General features: G+C 43.5%; 1 protein-coding gene across 1 annotated transcript in view; it reads right to left on the bottom strand.

Moving 5' to 3' along the window:
* Positions 1–21906, bottom strand: part of LOC145412140 (phytanoyl-CoA dioxygenase, peroxisomal-like) — a 158816-nt gene that overhangs the window by 75638 nt on the left and 61272 nt on the right. Inside the window, exon 6 of the mRNA XM_080282073.1 lies at positions 15791–15917. Within this exon, the coding sequence (XP_080138199.1) occupies positions 15791–15917 (127 nt within the window). The remainder of the gene's footprint in view (positions 1–15790; positions 15918–21906) is intronic.

The following is a 21906-nucleotide window of genomic DNA, read 5'->3' as shown; positions in this document are numbered from 1 at the left end:
TAGTGTTTGGAAACTCCCTGTACTGTTGTTTGCAGATGATACTGTGTTGTTGAGTGAAGACGAAGGAGAGCTACAAGGCTTGGTGGATGAGTTTGGGAGAGTGTGTAAGAAACGGAATCTAAAGGTGAATGTAGGGAAGAGTAAAGTGATGGTCTTTGAGAGAGGTGAAATCAGTGAATGTACAGCGAGGTTGGATGGTGAGGAATTGGAAAATGTTAGTACGTTTAAGTACTTGGGTAGTGTGATGAGTAAGGATGGAGGTTTGGAGGGTGATGTGCTTGAAAGGGTACAGCAGGGAAGAAAGGTTGCTGGTTCTTTGAAAGCAGTGATAAGAAACAGGGAAGTGAGCATGGAAGTGAAAAAGTTACTACATGACAGTATTGTGATAACAACTCTAATGTATGGAAGTGAAGCTTGGACGTTGCTGGAAGGGCACAAGTCAAGAGTGAGAGCAGTGGAAATGAGTTATCTAAGAGAAGCCTGTGGAGTCACATGGAGAGACAGGCTGATAAATGAGGATATAAGGGAGCGTTGTGGTGAGGATGTGGATGTGATAGGAGGCGTTAGGAGGAATATGTCACGAATCAATTCGCGACATTTCCCTTTTGTGAGAAGCCACGAACTATTAGTGGAAAACTCATACTGTGTATCGCTCAGTTAACCGTTTCTCTCTCCATTTCGGAGTATACTTTTCAAAACATTCGTCACTTTCAAAAGTGACCGATTTAATGCACGTCACTAAGTGCTCTACTGAGCGATACAATTGTTTCTTTATTGTTCGCCCCTGCTTGCCTCAACCGTTAGCCACGCCTTCTTCCGGTGGCTTGTGCGTCCTGCCTATACATCATTTGAATTCAGTCTAGTGTTTGTTGTGACGGAGAGAGGTCCTGTGCTCCAGAAGTGTGAGAGGTCAGCTAGCACCCAAGCTCCACAGAGTACAGTTAATCCAAGCTCCCACCCCTGGGTGATACTCAGCATTCATCGATCAGTATTTCCTTTTTGTATTTTGTAGTCTTAAGAGTTTAGTTAAGGTGTTTTTTTTTCCTAGGCGTAAGTATTTAGCTTTTGTGTGAGTGAGTGAGTGCGGTCTCATTGATTTGATTTGAAATGTAACGTTAAATTTATTTTTGTAATCAATAAATTTAACAGTTCTTTTTCTTGAGCTTAATGTAAAGTAAACTCTTGTTTCATTTCTCCATAATTAAGCTTATTTCCCACAAAGCTCCTAGCTTGCATAGACGTTTTACTATTCATAACTGGTCCTTAGACCAGTCTTGTTGTATTAACTTAAAATCCGTTGTGCCAGGAGTTAAGCATCAGCAAGGACCTGTTATTATTATTAGTATTAGTTATTTATTGTCAGGGGTGAAGTAACTTTCTCCAGAGGCTAACAGTACTAATTCAGCATTTGTGAGTAGTCTCTGCTGTGTACTGTTGAGAAAGTTTATAAATTCTCGTTCTTAGAGAATCATGCACAAGCCAGCGTAATGTAATCGTTGCTTGATGTAGCAAGACAATCATTGTCTCTGCTCTTCAATATCATTGAATATTATTATCATTTAAATAATACGTAGCATTTATTTTTAAAAACATTGTTATATTATAAAAACCCCGTGACAATTGGCGACCTCGCCAGGATATTAACTCCTAGCTCTAAAGCTATTCACAAGATAGTGCTCACTCGTTCATATTTAGGAATTTATCATTAAAGTTTATAGGCACAAGTTTACAGGTGGTTACCGTTGATTTAGCAAGTGAATTTTTGCTTTATTAATCCACAGAGTACTTAACTCTATTTAGTATTTTATTCTTGGTAACGCCTGACGATTTTATTCGCTCCTGGGTAGCCGCCGTACCCATTGTGTTAATTTTTGAGAGTTCTTAGTTATTTGCATTTTTGCTTTAATCTTTGCCAGTTAACTAGATAAGACTGGTCACCACTAGCTTGTGTCTGTACTCTTTACTTGTGTCATTAGCATTCGTTTGCGAAGCAGTCAGTACTCAGTTTCGGTTTGCTTAGTAAATTAGCGCCATGGCTACCACTGTATTTTTACAGGAAGCCAAAGAAATGGGTCTTTCGGACCCAACCGAAATGAAAGAGTATATACTCTCACGGCATAATCATGAGCAGCAGCGTGAGAATGATGCCTGTGAAGAGCGAAAGATTCAGCGTGAATACGAGTGAGAACAGCGTGAGGAACGCGAAAAGGAGCGCGAATACGAGCGAGAACAACAGGAATATGAATGTGCCGAACGAGAGGCATAGAAAAACATGAACTTGAAGTGCTGAAGCTCAAGCGAGATTCCTTGGCTTCAGACACGTCTGGTGCAGTTGGTCCAAGCTCCACGAGTGTTTCCCCTGCACATGTCCTGGCGACCCCACGCATCAAGCTCCCTTCATACAAGGAAGGCGAGCAAATCGAGCCGTACATAGCTCGTTTTGAGGACATGGCAGACATGTATCAACTGGATGAGGCAGCTAAGCGGCTTCAGTTTCTTAGCCTATTTGAGGGCCCTGCCCTCGATATTCTCCACAGAATTCATGGAGACAATCTCACATATGAGATGATGAAAGCTGCACTCATTAAGGCGTATGGTCTCACAGTAGACGACGCCAAAGTTCAGTTCATGCGAGCTCGTCTCCAAGACAAGGAGACAGCTGTTCAGTTCCTGGATCGTCTCACAGCTTACTTAAATGAGTGGATGGAGAAAGATGAAACTCCTTCCATGCGTGAGGGGATAATTGACCTTATGCTGCGTACGCAGCTAGAGAGGTCGTGGCCTGCTGAGCTCATAGCACAGCTTAAGATCTGCCAGGTGAAAGATGCCAGCCAAATGGCAGAAAAGGCTGACGCATTCTTTACTGCATACGGGTATCAAACTCGTAAGCAAAACACCTGGAACAGAAAACCTGATAAATCTGGGAAGCCGTCTCAGACTGAGCCCCAGCAACAAGGCCATTCTCAGAGTAATGGCCAGGGTAACCAAAACTGCAGTGGAAGGACCAGGGGCAAAACACTCAGAAACCTGAGTGGAAGAGGTACAAGTACCCTAACCAACAGCAGTATCAGCCACGCAACCGACCGTCAGGACAAACTTTTTCACCACCAGCTCAAAAGAGGCAGGAAGCGAATGCAGCCTTCATTCCTCAGCAGCAGCATGGTGGTCACGTCCCTACCAGTGTGGGTACTTCCCCACAGTTCACTAGTCCCACAGTGACAGTGAACCCCCCTCCACAGATGGCCAATGTTCCATCTCCTTATAATTCACAAGGCACAATGTTTGCCGCATCAATTCAGCAGCCTCATGAGTGGCTAGCTGCTTCCTCCACAGGCCCTCCCACAGATGACAGTACCTTCCTTGTTCAGCCAGGGTTCGTGGGAGACATTCATGTGAAGGTCCTGAGAGACAATGGTTCCTCAGGTTGCTCTGTTAAGCAGAGTTTAGTTCGGCCTGAGCAGTATACAGGTCGACAGATCCATGCAAACCTTATTGATGGATCAGTGAGATTGTTCCCTGAGGCATGTATCCAGGTGGCATCTCCATTTTATACTGGTACGACACTCGCAGTTGTCATGCCAGAACCTTTATTTGACCTCATCATTGGAAATATTAATGGAGTCAAGGATAGTTGCTCCGATGATGCTACTCAGACTTCGGCTGCTGCGGTAACACGAGCCATGGCTGAGTCCAGACTGTGTCACCCCAGTGATCACTGAATCGCCGCAAGATCTGATGTGTAGTCAACTTGTTGTACAAGAACAACATTCTGACCCGACACTTGCTACCGTGCGGAACAAACAAAAGGGTCGAGTGATAAAGTATTCACGGGGAGGTCGAGCCAAGTTCCTTCGTAAACAAGGACGGCTCTACCGTGAGTCACGAACACCCGAGGGCGAGGTTCGACTGCAGTTTGTCGTTCCCGCCAAGTACCGCCTAGCTGTGTTACAATGGGGTCATTGTTCAGCCTCAGGAGGTCACATGGGCAAAAGGAAGACCCAGGGCCGTATCCGAGCTGACTTTTTCTGGCCAGGGATGGGACGAGACATAGACAGTTTTGTCCGTTCCTGCAGTGCGTGCCAAAGTATCACCACTAATCAGGGACATGTCCTTCCTGTGCCGTTCGTAACCACACCTGTAATCTCTGAGTCAGTTGAGAGACAGGGTAGTGGTGAAGTGGGTGCAGACCTGACGTCTCGCCCATTGGCCCCACAGGACACAGTATGTCCAGGGCCTGTACATACATATTATGTACCGTAAGTTAAGAGGGAAGTTGAAAGGCGACTTGAGGCTATGGAAGACCCAAGTTTCCACAAGGATTCTCAGCTCCCCGATACTAATATAAGTACTGTAGGTTAAGGGGGAGGTTCGAGAGAGAACTCCGCAGAGGCGACTTGAGGCTAGGGAAGACCCAAGTTTGCACAAGGATTCTCAGCTCCCCGATACTAATATAAGTACTGTAGGTTAAGGGGGAAGTTCGAGAGAGATAACTCCGCAGAAGCGACTCGAGGCTATGGAAGACCCGAGTTTGCACAAGGATTCTCAGCTCCCCAATACTAATATAAGCACTGTAGGTTAAGGGGTAAGTAAGAATTCTGCAGAGGCGACTTGAGGCTATGGAAGACCCGAGTTTGCACAAGGATTCTCAGCTCCCCGATACTAATATAAGTACTGTAGGTTAAGGGGGAAGTGAGAACTCCACAGAGGCAACTTGAGGCTATGGAAGACCCGAGTTTGCACAAGGATTCTCAGCTTCCCGATATTAATATAAGAACTGTAGGTTAAGGCACAGGTTGAGGACCAGTGTGCAGTTCGAGGCTATGGAAGACCCGAGTTTGCACAAGGATTCTCAACTTGCCGACACTAATCGTGTGCTAAAATTAATGGCGACCTCGAATGTACTTTTCGTAGCATGTACTGATTGCTAGGCAGAGAGAGTAATTGTAACTTAATAAGAATTTTGTCTCACTGACACTTTTGATGCTCCACCTTAACTGGTTTTCCAGGTTCAGCAATGGGTGTAGCAGTTTTGCTGTGCGGGCCAGCTGATTGTCTGCCGCACGCTGCCGCCTCTTCTCCTCTGCCTTTGTCGTCGTCATAATATTATTATTGTGTCATTTTACACATAGGTACAGTCACACTACAACTGTCACACCTACACCGTGTATTACATACATCACACTACACAACAATTAGTTGTCAGTGTAAATGTAGCGACTTTTCGCTCAGTTTGACCTGAGTACAGGATTTTCACTGTCGTCACGGAGTTTTTCCCTCAACCTTGCTTCTATTAAAGTAAATACGAGGTTTTTTCGCTCACTGGCGACTGCGACTTTCTCCTGTAGCAGGATAGCACACACACCACAGTGTGAATCTTGTGTGAATGACTTAGGATGTGTACATATATATATATATCCACAAATTTTTTCCCATAAGGAAAAAATTTAATTTTGTAGGGGCGTAATGTCACGAATCAATTCGCGACATTTCCCTTTTGTGAGAAGCCACGAACTATTAGTGGAAAACTCACTGTGTATCGCTCAGTTAACCGTTTCTCTCTCCATTTCGGAGTATACTTTTCAAAACATTCGTCACTTTCAAAAGTGACCGATTTAATGCACGTCACTAAGTGCTCTACTGAGCGATACAATTGTTTCTTTATTGTTCGCCCCTGCTTGCCTCAACCGTTAGCCACGCCTTCTTCCGGTGGCTTGTGCGTCCTGCCTATACATCATTTGAATTCAGTCTAGTGTTTGTTGTGACGGAGAGAGGTCCTGTGCTCCAGAAGTGTGAGAGGTCAGCTAGCACCCAAGCTCCACAGAGTACAGTTAATCCAAGCTCCCACCCCTGGGTGATACTCAGCATTCATCAATCAGTATTTCCTTTTTGTATTTTGTAGTCTTAAGAGTTTAGTTAAAGTGTTTTTTTTTCCTAGGCGTAAGTATTTAGCTTTTGTGTGAGTGAGTGAGTGCGGTCTCATTGATTTGATTTGAAATGTAACGTTAAATTTATTTTTGTAATCAATAAATTTAACAGTTCTTTTTCTTGAGCTTAATGTAAAGTAAACTCTTGTTTCATTTCTCCAAAATTAAGCTTATTTCCCACATAGCTCCTGGCTTGCATAGACGTTTTACTATTCATAACTGGTACTTAGACCAGTCTTGTTGTATTAACTTAAAATCCGTTGTGCCAGGAGTTAAGCATCAGCAAGGACCTGTTATTATTATTAGTATTAGTTATTTATTGTCAGGGGTGAAGTAACTTTCTCCAGAGGCTAACAGTACTAATTCAGCATTTGTGAGTAATTAGTCTCTGCTGTGTACTGTTGAGAAAGTTTATAAATTCTCGTTCTCAGAGAATTGTGCACAAGCCAGCGTAAAGTAATCGTTGCATGATGTAGCAAGACAATCATTGTCTCTGCTCTTCAATATTATTGAATATTATTATCAATTAAATAATACTTAGCATTTATTTTCAAAAACATTGTTATATTATAAAAACCCCGTGACAGAATACACTGAGGTGGTTTGGCCATGTGGAGAGGATGGAGGGTGAAAGACTGACGAAGAGAGAGTATGTGAGTGAGGTGGAGGGGGGAAGAGGGAGGGGGAGGCCGAGGATGAGATGGAGGGATGGGGTGGAGAGGTATATGAGAGAGGGGGGTGTGAGTTGGGGACAGGGCGACGTGGAGGTGATTTGTTTGTGGCCACCCCGAACGGGATTGAGGCGGCTTGCAATAGATAGATAGATAGTACAGCGTACTTACAGTACATCCATGGCTGCCTCTTCCAAGGCTATGGCAGTGGTGAAAATACTCTTGAAGCACGTACAGTAATCCAGTGTTGTGCTGCACTTAATTCTTTGCACTGTGAGTTATAATTGTTTAACACTGCACATTCTGTTCTTAGTTGCGTCATGCCAGTTTCAACCGCCAGTTTGCACTCCACACTTAATCTTTGCACTCTAAATTCTAATTTCTTAACACTGCACAACACTGTAAATTCCCATGTGGTCTAGTGGCGAGGTATTGCAGTTTATTCACAAAAACAAGAATGTGCGGCAGCGAGGTATTGCAGTTTATTCACAAAAACAAGAACGTACGGCATCCATTGTGATGAGCATCTACTCACAATGGTAGTTAGGTGGTAACTGGGGAGGGGAGGGACAGCAGGGGGCTGGGGGCTGTGCGTAAACACAGCTGTTCAGCGCTGAGCACCAAATTCAAATTACGGGTGGGAAAAAATTCAGATTTTGGGGGGATTTTTTTCATTTTTTGGCCATTTGGGGGTTCTAAAGGCCTAGGCCCAAAATGTCTGGGTAGTGAGGTGTCCGGTTAGTGGGCATCCGGATAATAAAGGGACTTAAATAATTTAGTTTAGGTTGGAGTAAAAGGGGTAGGAAACACGTTTCGTACACTGTACCTGTACGTATGGCTGTACACTGCTAACATTGCCACGTATCTTGTAGGCTGTATACTGACAGAACTGTCACTCATTCTCACTGTCGGTAATGATTACTTTTGTCACTGTCGGTAATGATTACATCTGGTGACTCAGGTGTCACGTCTGGTATAGAGATTCCTACAGATCACAGATATACAGAAATTTGGCTAGTTTCTAACTTCTAAAATGGCAGATTATTGCACTGGGGGTTGGGGTCCTGGAGGCTGTAGTGCTGGCTCATGAGGCTATGTGGAAACTGGATGGGGAGGCTGATACTACAGACACAATGGAGGTCTCTGACTCTGTGCAGGGCCTCTTGGCAGTAGAGGGCACAGCCTTGAAAGACTTTGGCTGGATCATCCTCTTACTGGCTCCCTTCAAGCTCTGTCTCTTTGCTGCACTGTTGCCTCTTTATCTCATTTCTATCGCTAATTCCATGGTCACTGTTCCTCTGAACTGTCTGCTTGTATTCCTCCACCTCTACGACGTGCGCGAAGCACCCGACTAGAAACAAACTCTCAAACTTTTTCTGTCTAACTCTCTAATGCAAAAGTTAACTGTTACTCGCAGTCCTTCATTTCTGCAACAGGTCAACTCTGGAACTGTCTTCCTCTGTCTGTATTTCCTACTTCCTATGATCTCCAGTCTTTCAAATGCAGTGTGTCCAGGCATCTCGATATGAACCGATGTTGAAATGGGCTCTCTTTTGTATTATTTTTGTTTTTCTCTTGGAAGGAACTGTTTTGCGGGCACCTAGCAAATGGTTCCTTCTTCCTCACATTAAAAAAAAAAGAAAAAAATGCAGTGTTGGAGGACACCTTTCTCATCGTTATGATGTCATATGGCTCATCAGACTGGAGCTAATACAGCAGCAACACAGGGGTGAATACAACCCGTGTATAACGTCAACAACTGTGGAGGGGTAAAGAAGGTACGGAGTCGGCTTAACACACCTAATCTCTTGGAAGCAGATTTTACTTGAGATGTAATATGATGATCTCAAGATAAATCCCATGTGAATGAAACCCCAAGCATGTTCAAGGATGATGCAGGATCAAGCTGAATATTATCAAACATTAGTGGGTACTCCTGTGGAAGATTTTATCAGGTTGATAGGTGTAAAAAGTGAGTCTTTGATGCATTAAATACAAGATTATTTTTACCCCAGTCAGAGATACGAGCCAAGTCAGACATTACGAGTGCCATAGCCTCATCCCTTGTTTGCTGAAGTAACTGCTGGGATGGATGTTGCGGGAACCAAATGGAAAGGCGAAGGGTGGAATCATCAGCGTACGAGTGGATAGGGTTAGATGTACAGCTTAGATCACTGATGAATAAAAGGAAGAAAGTTGGTGATAGGAACACCACTGTTGATAGATCTAGGAGGAGAATGATGGCCGTCTACAACAACGGCTATAGAACGATCAGAAAGGAAGCTGTAGATGAAGGCACAGATAGAAGGATAGAAACCATCAGAGGGAAGTTTGGAAATTAAAGATTTATGCAGGCTTGATTGAAAGCATTTGAGATGTCAAGTGCAATGGCAAAGTGTTTGCCAAAGTCCCGAAAGGATGACCAGGAGATGCATGAGCACTGCAGCATAAATACCTACAGCTAGATAGTCTAAGTGCCGCCTCGTCCTCCTCTTTGTCTTTCCTCTTTGCTGGTGTCACATCTTCCTGCAGTTCCGCTACAATTTCCTCCTCCGTCTGTTGATGGCAGCCAGCCACACCAGCATCCTCATCCAGCCACTGTTGCAGCTCCTCCTCAACAAGGTTCCCCAGCCCTGCAGCTGCCAATAATTCTACCATCCTAGATGACCAAACCACAAATCATGCTGTGAAGCTGAAGTCTTGGGGGTTCCAAAGAGTTTGTACCACCCACTCCTGTGCGTGGCAAATGGCACTTTCTGCCATACCTATGCCTAGTTGAAAATGGTGTCTTTTATGGTGTAGTGCTTGAAATTCTCCTGGGTTTTCTTGCTTCTGGTGTCCTCACAGTCAGCCTTGTCCATCCCATCCTCAGTCACAATGAGGCACTGCTGCAGGTAAAGACTTCTGTAGTGCCTTTTGCCACTCTGTATGACTCCCTGGTCCATGTCCTGGATCATTGCTGTGGTGCTGGGTGGCAGGAACAAGGTCCTAATTCGTCCATCCGTGCTGCACGGTTTGGTGGTGGAAAGATGGGCTATGGTCTTGTTACAATAGCAGCACTGCCTTCATTTCATCAAGACTGATGCCATACCTTTTTAGGTGCTGCTGCACAGAAGTATCAAAGCTGTGGTGGAACCAGTCATTGATGATATCCTGGTTAAACCAGGCTTACTTGTTCCCATGTTACTACACAGGAAGCCTAGCCATGATGTTCCTGAGAGAGATGGGCTACTTGGCCTTACTTGCTACAACTGGCAGACTTATTCCCATGTTACTCCACAGGATGCTTGGCCATGACATTCTTGACTGCCTGGGCTGCTTACTCTTAAGTACTATGACTGGCAGACTTGTTCCCATATTACCTCACAGGAAGCTTGGCCATGATGTTCTTGACTGACTTGGGCTGCTTGCTCTTACTATGACTGGCACACTTGTTCCCATACTTCACTGGAAGTTTGGCCATGATGTCCGTGAGTGACCTGGGCTGCTTGCGCTTACCTATTATGACTGGCTGTAGGCAATGAGAACCATCAGTGTTGGCACAGACCAGGGTGGAGAGCTGCTTCTTCATTGTTTCATGCCCTGGAGTGCAGTCAATTTCTTTGGAAGCTTGGGTGTTTTGAGGAGGAGCATGCCAGAAGGGCCCAGTTGTGTCTGCATTGTAGATTTGGAACTCATGCTGGCCCTCCTCCTCCATTAGCTTCCACAGATACTGTACAAATGGCTCTACAGCATCAACACTGGAACTGTGCAGCTCTCCAATTGCCTTGTTAACAATGCCAATGTGCCTCGTGAACCTCCACAGCCAGCCACCAATCTCTACACTTGAAATCTTTAATTCCAAGGTGTGCAGCATGCCTCTGTGCTGTATGTTGGATGTCCAGGCCACGAACAGACACTCTCAACTCACTCCTGCGCATACCACTTTAAACACATCTTTGCCCAACTTCTCATTTGGCAGCTTCCTGGTCTTGAACATACTCTTCCCTTTCTTTCTGCTTTCCATTTTCTTTACTGCTTCCTTTGTTTTATCTTTAGTCTTCAGAGTATCATGAAGGGTTGTCTTCTTGAGGCCATAACTACCCATGAGATAGGCCCTGCTCACGCCTTTCTCGTGGGCCTCAATCACCTCCATCTTCTCCAAAATGAAGAGATTCTTCCTCTTCGCTTTCTCAGAAGAAGTCGTGCTGGGAGATTCCATACTAGAAGCCATTCTTCACAATCACAGCAGAAAAATGCTTGGTAAAGTCGAGAGACATGAGACGCAAACATGGTTGTCTCAACAAAACAAAAGACACCGCAAGACTAAGGTGATCGCATGTGATAGTGTGTCCACAGACTCTGGACTCATCCAAGCTTACCAGAAGTAGCCTCAAAATAGCCCAACTTTTCCTGGCAACAGATATCCAACCTAGCCCAAGTGGGTGGGAGAAACCACCACAACCTTGGCAACTGTGTTGTGTCACCCAGCTCATGAGGAGTAGTTCAGAAGGGCCATATATTGTGCCTCACTTATTGACCATTGTTCAGTAACTGTAAAACAGTTAAATGGGCTCAGAGGCATTTGGATGGGCTGCGTGATGCATCCTAACAACTAAGTATTGCCAACAGAAGTTTGATGGCTTTGAGGCACTTGATAAATCTGAAATCTGTTATATCGGGGTTCAGTAATGCAAGGGTCTATTGTATTCACATCTATCCATTTCTTGGCCTTCAATCCCTCCATCTACCCTCACTGTCTCATATTCTGTATGCTTTTCACCACTATACTAATTCATTCTATGTGACAGCACATTCTCATACCATCAAAGCACACTTTCCTTTACTCTGATCAGCAGACTTTCCTACATCACATTTTTCATAACTCTCCAAAATTCCTTACCATGTCCACTTGTAACACACTTCTGTTCCTTAACAGTTCCATATTTGCTGTCCTCACTCTTAACTTCTAATACCAGTACTTCTATTATACCAGTCTCACAATCATAATGTCATAAGCTGTCCTGGGTCATGAAATTATAGTAAAAATCCCTTTATCAAAAAATGGCTAGCACCACTGACCATTTGAATAAAGTGAGCTCTTTTGGTAAAATTGCACTTTCAGATTCAATTGTTCCCATGGCATATTTCCCAGACAGCTTTGTGTTTAAACTGGAGTTATTTAGCATCCACTACTTTAATTCACCATCTGGCATTTCCATCAACACTTGTTAAAATAATGGTGGTTGCATTATCTAATTCAGTCTATGTCACTGTCATTATACCAGTTACTTCATGTGAAATATAATCTAAATTACACAGGATGATGATTGAGGATTGAGGAATTACAGTATATGGGATCTGTAAAAGAGTGGAAGGTTGTAGTCATGAGAGAGGTATAACTTTATCATCTATATGAGGGGATATATTAGCAGTATTTTTCAACTGCCGCCGCCGCCGCCACCACCACCACCACCACCCTGACCTTTTCCCCACTTAAGGATACAGTGAGGTAAGATTTAGAAACACAGCAAGTACAAAAGTGGGAGAAATGTCAACAGCATGCCCTGTAAAATGGACCAGACTATCATTCCCATATCATTCATATCCCTGGCCCTGGTCTGACCTCAGGTCTATCCATCTAAACATTTCTGAAGTACTGGGATTTTCTTGTGCTGATGTGCTTCACATGCACCTGGCAGAGTCAATCCACTATTTAAAAAAAAAAAAAAAAAAAAAAAAAAAAAAAAAAGTGGGGGGGGGCCACACTTTTTTTTTTTTTTTTTTTTTTTAATGTGTCCGACTCTGGGCATAGGCTTCACAGCCTGCTTTCAAGGCCCAGTAGTCCTCCTACATACCATACACCTCTCTACATGTCACCACTTCGGCGATAACACCCACCGTCCATATTGAATACATGCTAGGGCTGTCTCATACAGGACTGGTGTATTGGTATTAGCGGGGGTACTTTTATGACATGTCGGTGGGTCATCTGGTAGATCAGGAAAGTCTGCTTTTATGAAATTCAAATCCTTAAACTGTTCCCTGCCCCAGCCGGGATTCGAACCTGGGTCCATCAGGACTGCAGGCCTCTTCTCTACCGATTCAGCCACCGCCTTCCCCATCTTCTTCATCTTTGATAGCTATTCCCAACTGTTTGGGGATGGCTTCTCTAATGAGCATTCACCATTGCTGTCTATCCATGGCACTGCCCTCCATGAGCCCAGTGTCTCTCAAATCTCTTTGAGCCACATCTCTTAACCTAATCCACTGCTTTCCTATTGACCTTCCTTCCACTGACATTCATTCTCTCTTTGATTGGCTCCTCTCTTCTCTTCTGATGACCATACCATCTAAATCCTGTTATTAAGATCTCACTGCTACACATCACACCTGCTCACCACCTAAAGTCCTCGTTTCTAAACCATTCTCTGATCAAAACACCCACCCCTCACCAAAGCATTCTCATTTCATTCTTCTCATGCTTCTCCTCCCCTCCCTCCCTCAGTGCCCAGGTATCCATCCAATACCTCAACACTGGTCTCATAACCATTTAACACATTTTTTAACCTCTGTGCTGTGGCACACCATTCTTGATACCTTCTACCACTTCTTCTGACCATTCTTTACCGTCTCACCAACCTCCTCTTCACATCCACTACAACCCAGTCTACACAGTCCTGACCACTATTTGGGGGAAGAAAAAGTAAGGGTAGATTAATGTCTGAAGTGAGAAACAGGTGTCTGTGAAGTCCTCATGGCTGTTCAGTGTGTGTGTGTACATATATATATATATATATATATATATATATATATATATATATATATATATATACATATATATATATATTCACTCTCATCTTAAATATCGGGACTAACTACCTAGCCCCGGGCTCCTACGCTCCTCATGGGGCAATGTAGAATTGGAAGATGGATGGATGGATATAAACATATATACAGATAGATAGATAGATAGATAGATAGATGGGATTAGAAGAGATCAAAACACAACTAGTGGAAAGAGAAGTGAAGACAATGATGAATAGTGAGGGACAGAATATCTTGAATCTGATGTATACAGATGATACTGTGCTCATTTCAAACTATGAATGGGACTTTGGAGACAAGTTAAGTTTTATGGATATCGGTATGTGATGAAGTCTGAAAGTAAATGTAAGTAAGAGTTTAAGTGATGGTTGTCGTGACAGGCTGATTCCGACCTTGATGTGTTGGTCAGTGGAAAGAGAGAGACACTGGCAGAGAAATTCATGTACCTGAATGCAGTGACAGAAAAGAGATAAATATGCAGAAGAGGAAATCCGAGTGACTTATGTATGAAAAGTGGCTGGTGCCCTGATACAACATAAAAGATTTCAGTACAGAGGCTATGGGAAAACTGCCCAGAGGTGCTTTATTTCCCACATTAACATATGGGTATGAAAAAAGTCTAAAGTAAGAGACACAGAAATGGTATTACAGTATTAAGAAATGTATGCAGGAAGTGGAGGTTGGAGGAAACAAAACAATCGATGTGGAGCAAGGAAGCCAACCGATCAAAAGATAAAAGATGTATAGGCGATATCGGAATGGGGTTAGTTACTGATTCAATAAATACGATTATATATGTGTGTGTTGTCCCAAATGAATGGCTGAAAAGTGTGACTGTAAATGAGTAAAAAGGGAAGGGTGATGCCCTGGAAAGAGGAAGTTATAGAGGCATAAAACTTTTAGACCAAATAATGGAGGTAATGGAGAGAGTTCTAGAAGGTATGCTTACAGAAAGAGAGAATACTGATACGATGCAGTTTGGTTTTATAGCAGGCAAAGGGACCACTGATGCCAAATTCACTGTTTGACAGCTTCAGGAAAAATACATATGGGAAAGAAAAGGGATCTGTACTTTATTTTCATTGATCTGGAGAAGGCCTTTGACAGTTTCCAGGCAGGTGAAGTGGTCAATGAGAAAGGTTGGGATCATGGAGTGGCTGGTTAGAGTGGTTATGCCTTGGTATGTAGGTGCTTGCACCCAGGTGAGAGTGAATGGAGATTTGAGAACGAGTTTTCCATGAATGTTGGTGTGCATCAGCGGTCAGTCTTGAGCCCAATATTGTTTATCAACGTGCTTGAAGCACACTCACATGACTTCAGAAATGGACTCCCATGGGAGATGTATGCCGATGAGCTGGTGCTGACTGCAGAGAATGAATGGGAGGCGGAAGAAAGACTTCAGAAGTGGAGAGATGGTATAGGGCACAAGGGTTTGAGAGTAAATGCAGATAAAGCAAAGGTAAAGACATCTTGGGTTTGTGGCACTACTGTGACAGAAGAGGGAGAGTGGCCATATGCAGTTTGCCGCAAAGACATGCGAAGTAATTCCATTTTGCGCAGTGTTTGTGATAAGTGGGTGCATAAGAGATGTAGGGTATTAGAGGCAGACTTTGGGATAATGCTGATTTCATGCATGTGGTGTATTGGGAAGTGCATGTGGAAACTGTCAGGCAAGATAGCATTACTCTTGCTGGTAAGTCCCTTAAGTGTGTGGAAGAGTTCTGTTTTGTGTGACACATGTTATGTGCTGAAGGTGGAGCTGGATCTAGCTCTGTGGTTAGAGTGAGGATTGGCTGTAAGAAGTTCAGGGAGCTGTTACCTCTCCTGACACTGAGAGGGTTCTCCCTCCATGCTAAAGGATCTTTGTGTGCAGCATGCTAGAAGTGTAATATTGTATGGTAGTGAGACCTGGGCAGTAAAGAAAGAAGACATTCGCAGGCTCAAACGTACAGAAATGATAATGATTAGATGGATGTGCAGTGAGTCCTTGAATGCAAGGCCTGGGGGGGCTAAGTTTACAATGGAAGAATTAAGAGGAAGGATGGGACTGGAGTGTATTGGTGTTGTGATGACGAGAAGCAGACTGAGATGGTTTGAGCATGTGGAGAGGATGGGGGATGACAAGTGGGTGCAGAAAGTGAGAAGTGTGAATGTTGGGGGTAGGGTTGTGAGATGCATACCGAGAAAGACTTGGGATGAGGTCAAAGTGTGTGTCCTCTGGGGTAAGGGACTGAACAGGGAGGCTGCCATACATCAAGCTGCATGGAGAACCGCCAATAGGTGACCAAGGCCAATGCATCCAAGCATGTGGGAGCTTTTTTTAAAGAAAACAAAATGATAAGAGATACTACAATGTCTTCCAATCATTATGAAACATCTTAGACTCACCTCCCACTCAGGGTAATCATGCTGTTCTAGAACCCCTTTGTGAGACCCAGGAAGGACAAACAGGCAACCATTGTTTGTGTCAACCTTCTCCATGGCTGTCCATGCACACACAATACGGTTTGCAGGCCTGAAAACAGCAATGTTTACATATCAGTTAAATACAAGAACTGTAAGAAATACAAGCAAGGAGACGTTGGAAATAGGATAGGGGGACCATCAGTCGGTATGCTTATTACAGCAAATTATATGACACAAAATAGGTTTTTGTGATCCATCTTTTTTTTTTTTTTCCCCCTTTTTTAACGATCAAGAGTATTGTGGCCCATTGCTAAGCTATACAGTCCTGACGTTTAAGGTGAGGATGACTAGCCTTGCTTGCCCTAGAGAAGCATTATGTGAGCAGTAAACCCAAACCACCCTTAGCATGTAAACCCTTACAGTCACCATCTGGTTCCACCATCTTAACCCATTAGACCACCAGGCATCATCTGGTGGTATCATTACCACCCAACATGGAATATTTATTCTTGATTACAGGAAATCATTTGACTTATAATTAATGCACAGAATTATCCTACCTAAGGGTACACCATCTGGCTTATCACTCACATGCAGATTCAGCCTAACTAAAGGTATCACTAGGTAACACGGCATCAGGTAGGTGGGCAGTCACAGAAATGCCCTGACAAAAGCAGTAACAACACATCCTAACCATCACAAGCAATTGGTGAGGGGACAATTTTGATACTATTTCAAGTCATGGAAAGAGATGCTGATGCTGATGTATGATGATGATGATGCCTATAGCCAGACACCATACTACCATAAGAGGTGACTGTTTGTCTTTGAGTTTGTGGTTTTGTGGGGACGGGCACTAACCCTCCGCCAAGCCACTTATTGACACAGGGAACACATGTGGGTTGGTTATATGGTTACCACCCAGCACTGTAAATGGTTTCATGGCTTACAGGAAACCAATAGGCTCTTCACTCAATGTAAAGCCACCTGAAAAGGAAAGAATAGTAATAAAAAGTGACAAGAAAGATGAGGGAAATGTGAAGAGAGGAGGACAGACACAGAAAAAGAATGATAAAGGTGAAGGAAAAAGTAGGCAGCACTACATCAAGTGACTGGATGATGGTTGCCACCACTTACCACAACAACTGCTACTACTATTACTACTGCTGCTACTACTACTACTACTACTACTACTGCTACTACTAATAATAATAATTAACCCTCTCGCGCACGATAAGTTTCAGTAAGTTTTCCGGAGCACGATTTTTTCTGCGAGGCCGCCCGGCAAGGCTGCCCGCGTGCAGCAAATAACACGTATTCTCTCCTTATTTTCGCCACCCAAACATCAATATACTGCCATGAAACCTATGTCATCTTATTCGTCAATGTTTGTTCTAGCTGGTAAGCACCACAAAAAAAACAGGAAAACACAAATAAAACAACATTACGCGGCCGTGAGTAAACATTTCGCTACGTCACATTCACTTCCCAACATCACCATTTGAATGTTTTCCGTCATACAGGAAAATGTTATACGAAGTTTTGATAGAGCATTTCATCAGCTTTCTAAAGAGACTAATCCGGTTGTGATAAGATTTGTAGTTTTCGAGAAAATAGCCAAAAACTGAAAGCCATTTTTGAAAAAAATCGAGGAGCTCTAATACTGAACTTATCCCGCACATGTTACGGTATGTTTTTATTGCATAATATTATGCAGAATTTCACGAGCTTTCTAATGACCTAAAAATGGTTTCGATATGCCTCATAGTTCTCAAGTAAATTGCCAAAAACGACTGGGAACTAACGTCCATACGTCACTTTCGTGATGTGCGAACAGCATATGCAATATTCCCGCCTCCGTAACAACGACTTCTTATCATAGATATTGCATTGTTATGTCTCGTACATACGTAGAATTTACTGCTCTTTATCATGGTTCTTACAGGAAATCGATACGTCCAATAGTTTTCGAGTAATTGGCCGACAAAGTGAGAGTACTCCTCCAAGCGCTTTCGACTTCACCAAAACAGTCTGTTCCTCCAAATTTTCCAACAGAAAATGCTCACAAAGGCTTATACTCTGCAAATGAACATACATAGAATTTAATGCTCTTTATCATGATTCTTACGGGAAATCGATACGTCCAACAGTTTTGCAGTAATTAGACAACAAATGCAGAATACTCCTCCTCAACCGCACGCGAGATAAAAAACATTCTTTCCCTGCCTCAACCAAGGCTACATATTTTTGCTCATTACGTTTTATTATTTTCTTTTTTTACTCAAAGTATACACGTAAAATATCATAAGGTTTTTGACAGTGCTGTCAGAAACTCAACATGACCACTAGTCTTTCTGCTAGGTTCTGATACTGAATCTGAACTTTCTTCCATCTCATATGTATGTAAAAAACATTATATACAAATCAACAAAATGCAGATAACTCACTTCCTCCAGAGGTGTTGAGATGCTGGCAGTAGCTTGAAGATGAGGAGTTATGTAGTGTGTGAGTGTGTAATTCACCGGGTCGGTCAGGATCACTTGATGGTCGTGATCGTCAGCATTTTACCCTCCCGGAAGGGAGCTGAGAGCTCATATAGTCCGATCTAAGGGCAAGGCTGTGACCTTCACACACCCACACACCTGTCCCCTTGCTCAAGGGGGACAGTAACCACCCACTTCGTCAGTGTGGGTGAGTGTGTGTGTGTAGGTGTGGGTGAGTGTGTGTGTGTGTAGGTGTGGGTGAGTGTGTGTGTGTGGGTGTGGGTGAGTGGGTGTGCGTGTGGGTGAGTGTGTGTGCGTGTGTGTGTGTCTGTCGCTGTGGCGTATTTTCTTCTCTCCTTGCAATACATTTGCCTAAAACTCATGCATGCACACAATAGATTTCTCCACGAACATTCACTGCATGATATACGTATGTATATGTGACTGTGGCATATTTCTTGTCTCTTACACTTGCGCTATGTTTTAGCTAAGTCAGTCAATGAAGGGGAGCTGCAAGGCTTGGTGGATGAGTTTGGGAGAGTGTGTAAGAAACGGAATCTAAAGGTTAACGTAGGGAAGAGTAAAGTGATGGTCTTTGAGAGAGGTGAAGTCAGTGAATGTACAGCAAGGTTGGATGGTGAGGAATTGGAAAATGTGAGTACATTTAAGTACTTGGGCAGTGTGATGAGGAAGGATGGTGGTTTGGAGGGTGAAGTGCTTGAAAGGGTACAACAGGGAAGAAAGGTTGCTGGTTCTTTGAAAGCAGTAATAAGAAACAGGGAAGTGAGCATGGAAGTGAAAAAGTTACTACATGACAGTATTGTGATACCAACTCTAACGTATGGAAGTGAAGCTTGGACATTGTTGGAAGGACACAAGTCAAGAGTGAGAGCAGTGGAAATGAGTTATTTAAGAGGAGCCTGTGGAGTCACATGGAGAGACAGGCTGACGAATGAGGATATAAAGGAGCGTTGTGGTGTGGATGTGATAGGAAGCGTTATGAGGAACACACTGAGCTGGTTTGGCCATGTGGAGAGGATGGAGGGTGAAAGACTGACGAAGAGAGTGTATGTGAGTGAGGTGGAGGGGGGAAGAGGGAGGGGGAGGCCGAGGATGAGATGGAGGGATGGGGTGGAGAGGTATATGAGAGAGGGGGGTGAGAGTTGGGAGCAGGGCAATGAAATGGCGGGGGACAGGGCAACTTGGAGGCGATTCGTTTGTGGCCACCCCAAACGGGATTGAGGCATCTGGCAATAGATAGATAGACAGATAGTCAATGAATGAAATATTTCTCTGTGAACACTCGCTGCACTATTTTATATGTATATTTCACACTAAACCATATGCAATATAAAACACTACCACATGATTCCATCCCAACCTCGTCTAGTATTTCCGACTCTATGGCATACGTGACCGCCTGTTTCCTTAGCGACTGTTGCATATCTCTATGGCGTGCATAATGCCTGCTATGGTAGGTCAGTTATTTCACCAATCCAGGCACTATATGTTTCACAAATATAAGTATTGGCTTCACTATTTAAAGGCAAAATACTCACATCATTTATGGGCAGGGTGAAGCAGAGAGGAAACTCCGTTATAACAAACCACACTCCTGCCTGTAGGCTTAATGGCTGATAACAGGTCCCAATGATTTACAGACAATATATCTATGTTCCATAGACACAATCACCTCACATTATAGTCAAAAACACTGTACAATCACAATATTTCAATATTGGCTTCTGCCTCGGGTGGGAGGGGGAAAATGGCGGGTTTAAAGGGACGCTGACAGCTGCACTACTCTCCTGCCCGGCTGGTCATGACATACTGAGATATTTCTGCTACACATTGTCTCATCAGAGCAGTGACAGTGTTGCCAAATGCTTACCTTGGAAAAGAGATGCACACGCTGGAACGCACCAAAATTTGACGCAAATCAGCCAAAAACTTTTCTTTTGACGACGTTTTTTCTGCTTAGGAACGCGATTCGAGTGACTGAACATCTTTAGAACAATCCACATGAAACGCGAATCGCGTAAGTGACCCTGAGAGAGTTAAAATGTGGTAGGTGGAGGAGCTCATCATCCACTCACTCGACGTAGTGCTGCTCTCGGGTGTCTGCCCTTTCCTCTCCTCCATCCTTTTTTCCATCCATCCACTTCTGTCTTTCTTTCCTTCATTCCTTCCTCGTCCTTCTGCCCACGGGTGACTTTACACTCCCTCTTCTGTCTTTCTTTCCTTCAGTCTTTCCTCTTCCTTCTGCCTGTGGGTGACCCCACACTAAGTGACAAGGCAAATGGTTTCCTGTACACCAGGAAGCCATTTACTATGCCGGATGATAACCATATAACCAAATTTGGGCCCCTGGTGGTTTAGTGGGTAATTACTGTACAGTACTCCAATCGGAGGGATGGTTGGGGTTTATTGCTCACGTAAGGCCAAGGATGAGATGGAGGGATGGAGTGGAGAGGTATATGAGAGAGGGGGGTGTGAATTGGGAGCAGGGCAGTGAAATGGCGGAGGACAGGGTGACGTGGAGGCGATTTGTTTGTGGCCACCCCGTATGGGATTAAGGCGTCTGGCAATAGATAGATAGTAATGCCACTCAGGGATGACTGAGGCTGGTCACTCATCTTAATGTCAGGACCAACTTGCCTAGCCCCGGACTCCTACGTTCCTCATAGGACAACGTAGGATTGGATGATGGATGGATGAAAAAATAATAATACAGTACAAACTCTCAAAATCTGAATTACTTGGGTACAATGGCTCTACAGATAAGTGAAAACTTTGGAATACTGAATCATAATGATAACTAATAAGAAAATCATTATTTAAATAGCCTACATTACCATCAGCAGTCAATACGATACAGTACTTTGTATTACCAAATTTATATCTATTTTAATGACTAAAAAAAAAAAAAATTATTATGTTCTTGTTCCTGTTGTTGAGTAATCTTGGTCTGTCTGGCCAAGAAGATCCATCAACTGCAGACAAACATCCTCCCCAGCAGGGCCATCCCATGCTCTAAACCAATGTTCCATTGCTGCAGCCAAGTGTGAACGTTTGGTTCCACATTTGCACCTCCACCCAGTTAACAGGGGCACCGCAGTACTGTAGGCTCCACATCATCCCATTATTTGGTTATACGGTTATCACTCACTGTTGTAAATGGTTTCCTGGGTTACAGTATGCCATTAGACCTGTCACTTAGTGTAGAGCAGCTTGTATTGGAATGAGGAGTAATAAAACGTAATAGGAAGTATGGGAGAAATAGAAGAGGAGAGCAGATATAGGCAAAGAATGATAATGTGATGGAAGAAAGAGGCAGCACCTCACTGAGTGGATGATGATATCACTGTGAGGACAGGTGATGGGAACACCCCCATGAGGATACATACAAGGGAAAGTGGACATTACAAATGTAATTTTCGGATTTCAGAATTTGTACTGTAATAATACAGTAATACTACTACTACTACTAATAATAATAATAATGATAATAATAATTTATCTATCTATCTATCTATCTACTGTATCAATCTATCTATAGCCAGACGCCATAAACCCATGAGGGGAGGCCGTTTGACTGAGTTACCGTAGTTATTT

The sequence above is a fragment of the Coenobita brevimanus genome, chromosome 92, assembly GCF_032717465.1.
Source record: "Coenobita brevimanus isolate Jiangsu-jjx chromosome 92, ASM3271746v2, whole genome shotgun sequence".
Lineage (NCBI taxonomy): Eukaryota > Metazoa > Arthropoda > Malacostraca > Decapoda > Coenobitidae > Coenobita > Coenobita brevimanus.
Note: the sequence above shows the minus strand (reverse complement) of the source record. Positions and strands in the feature narration are given on the sequence as shown.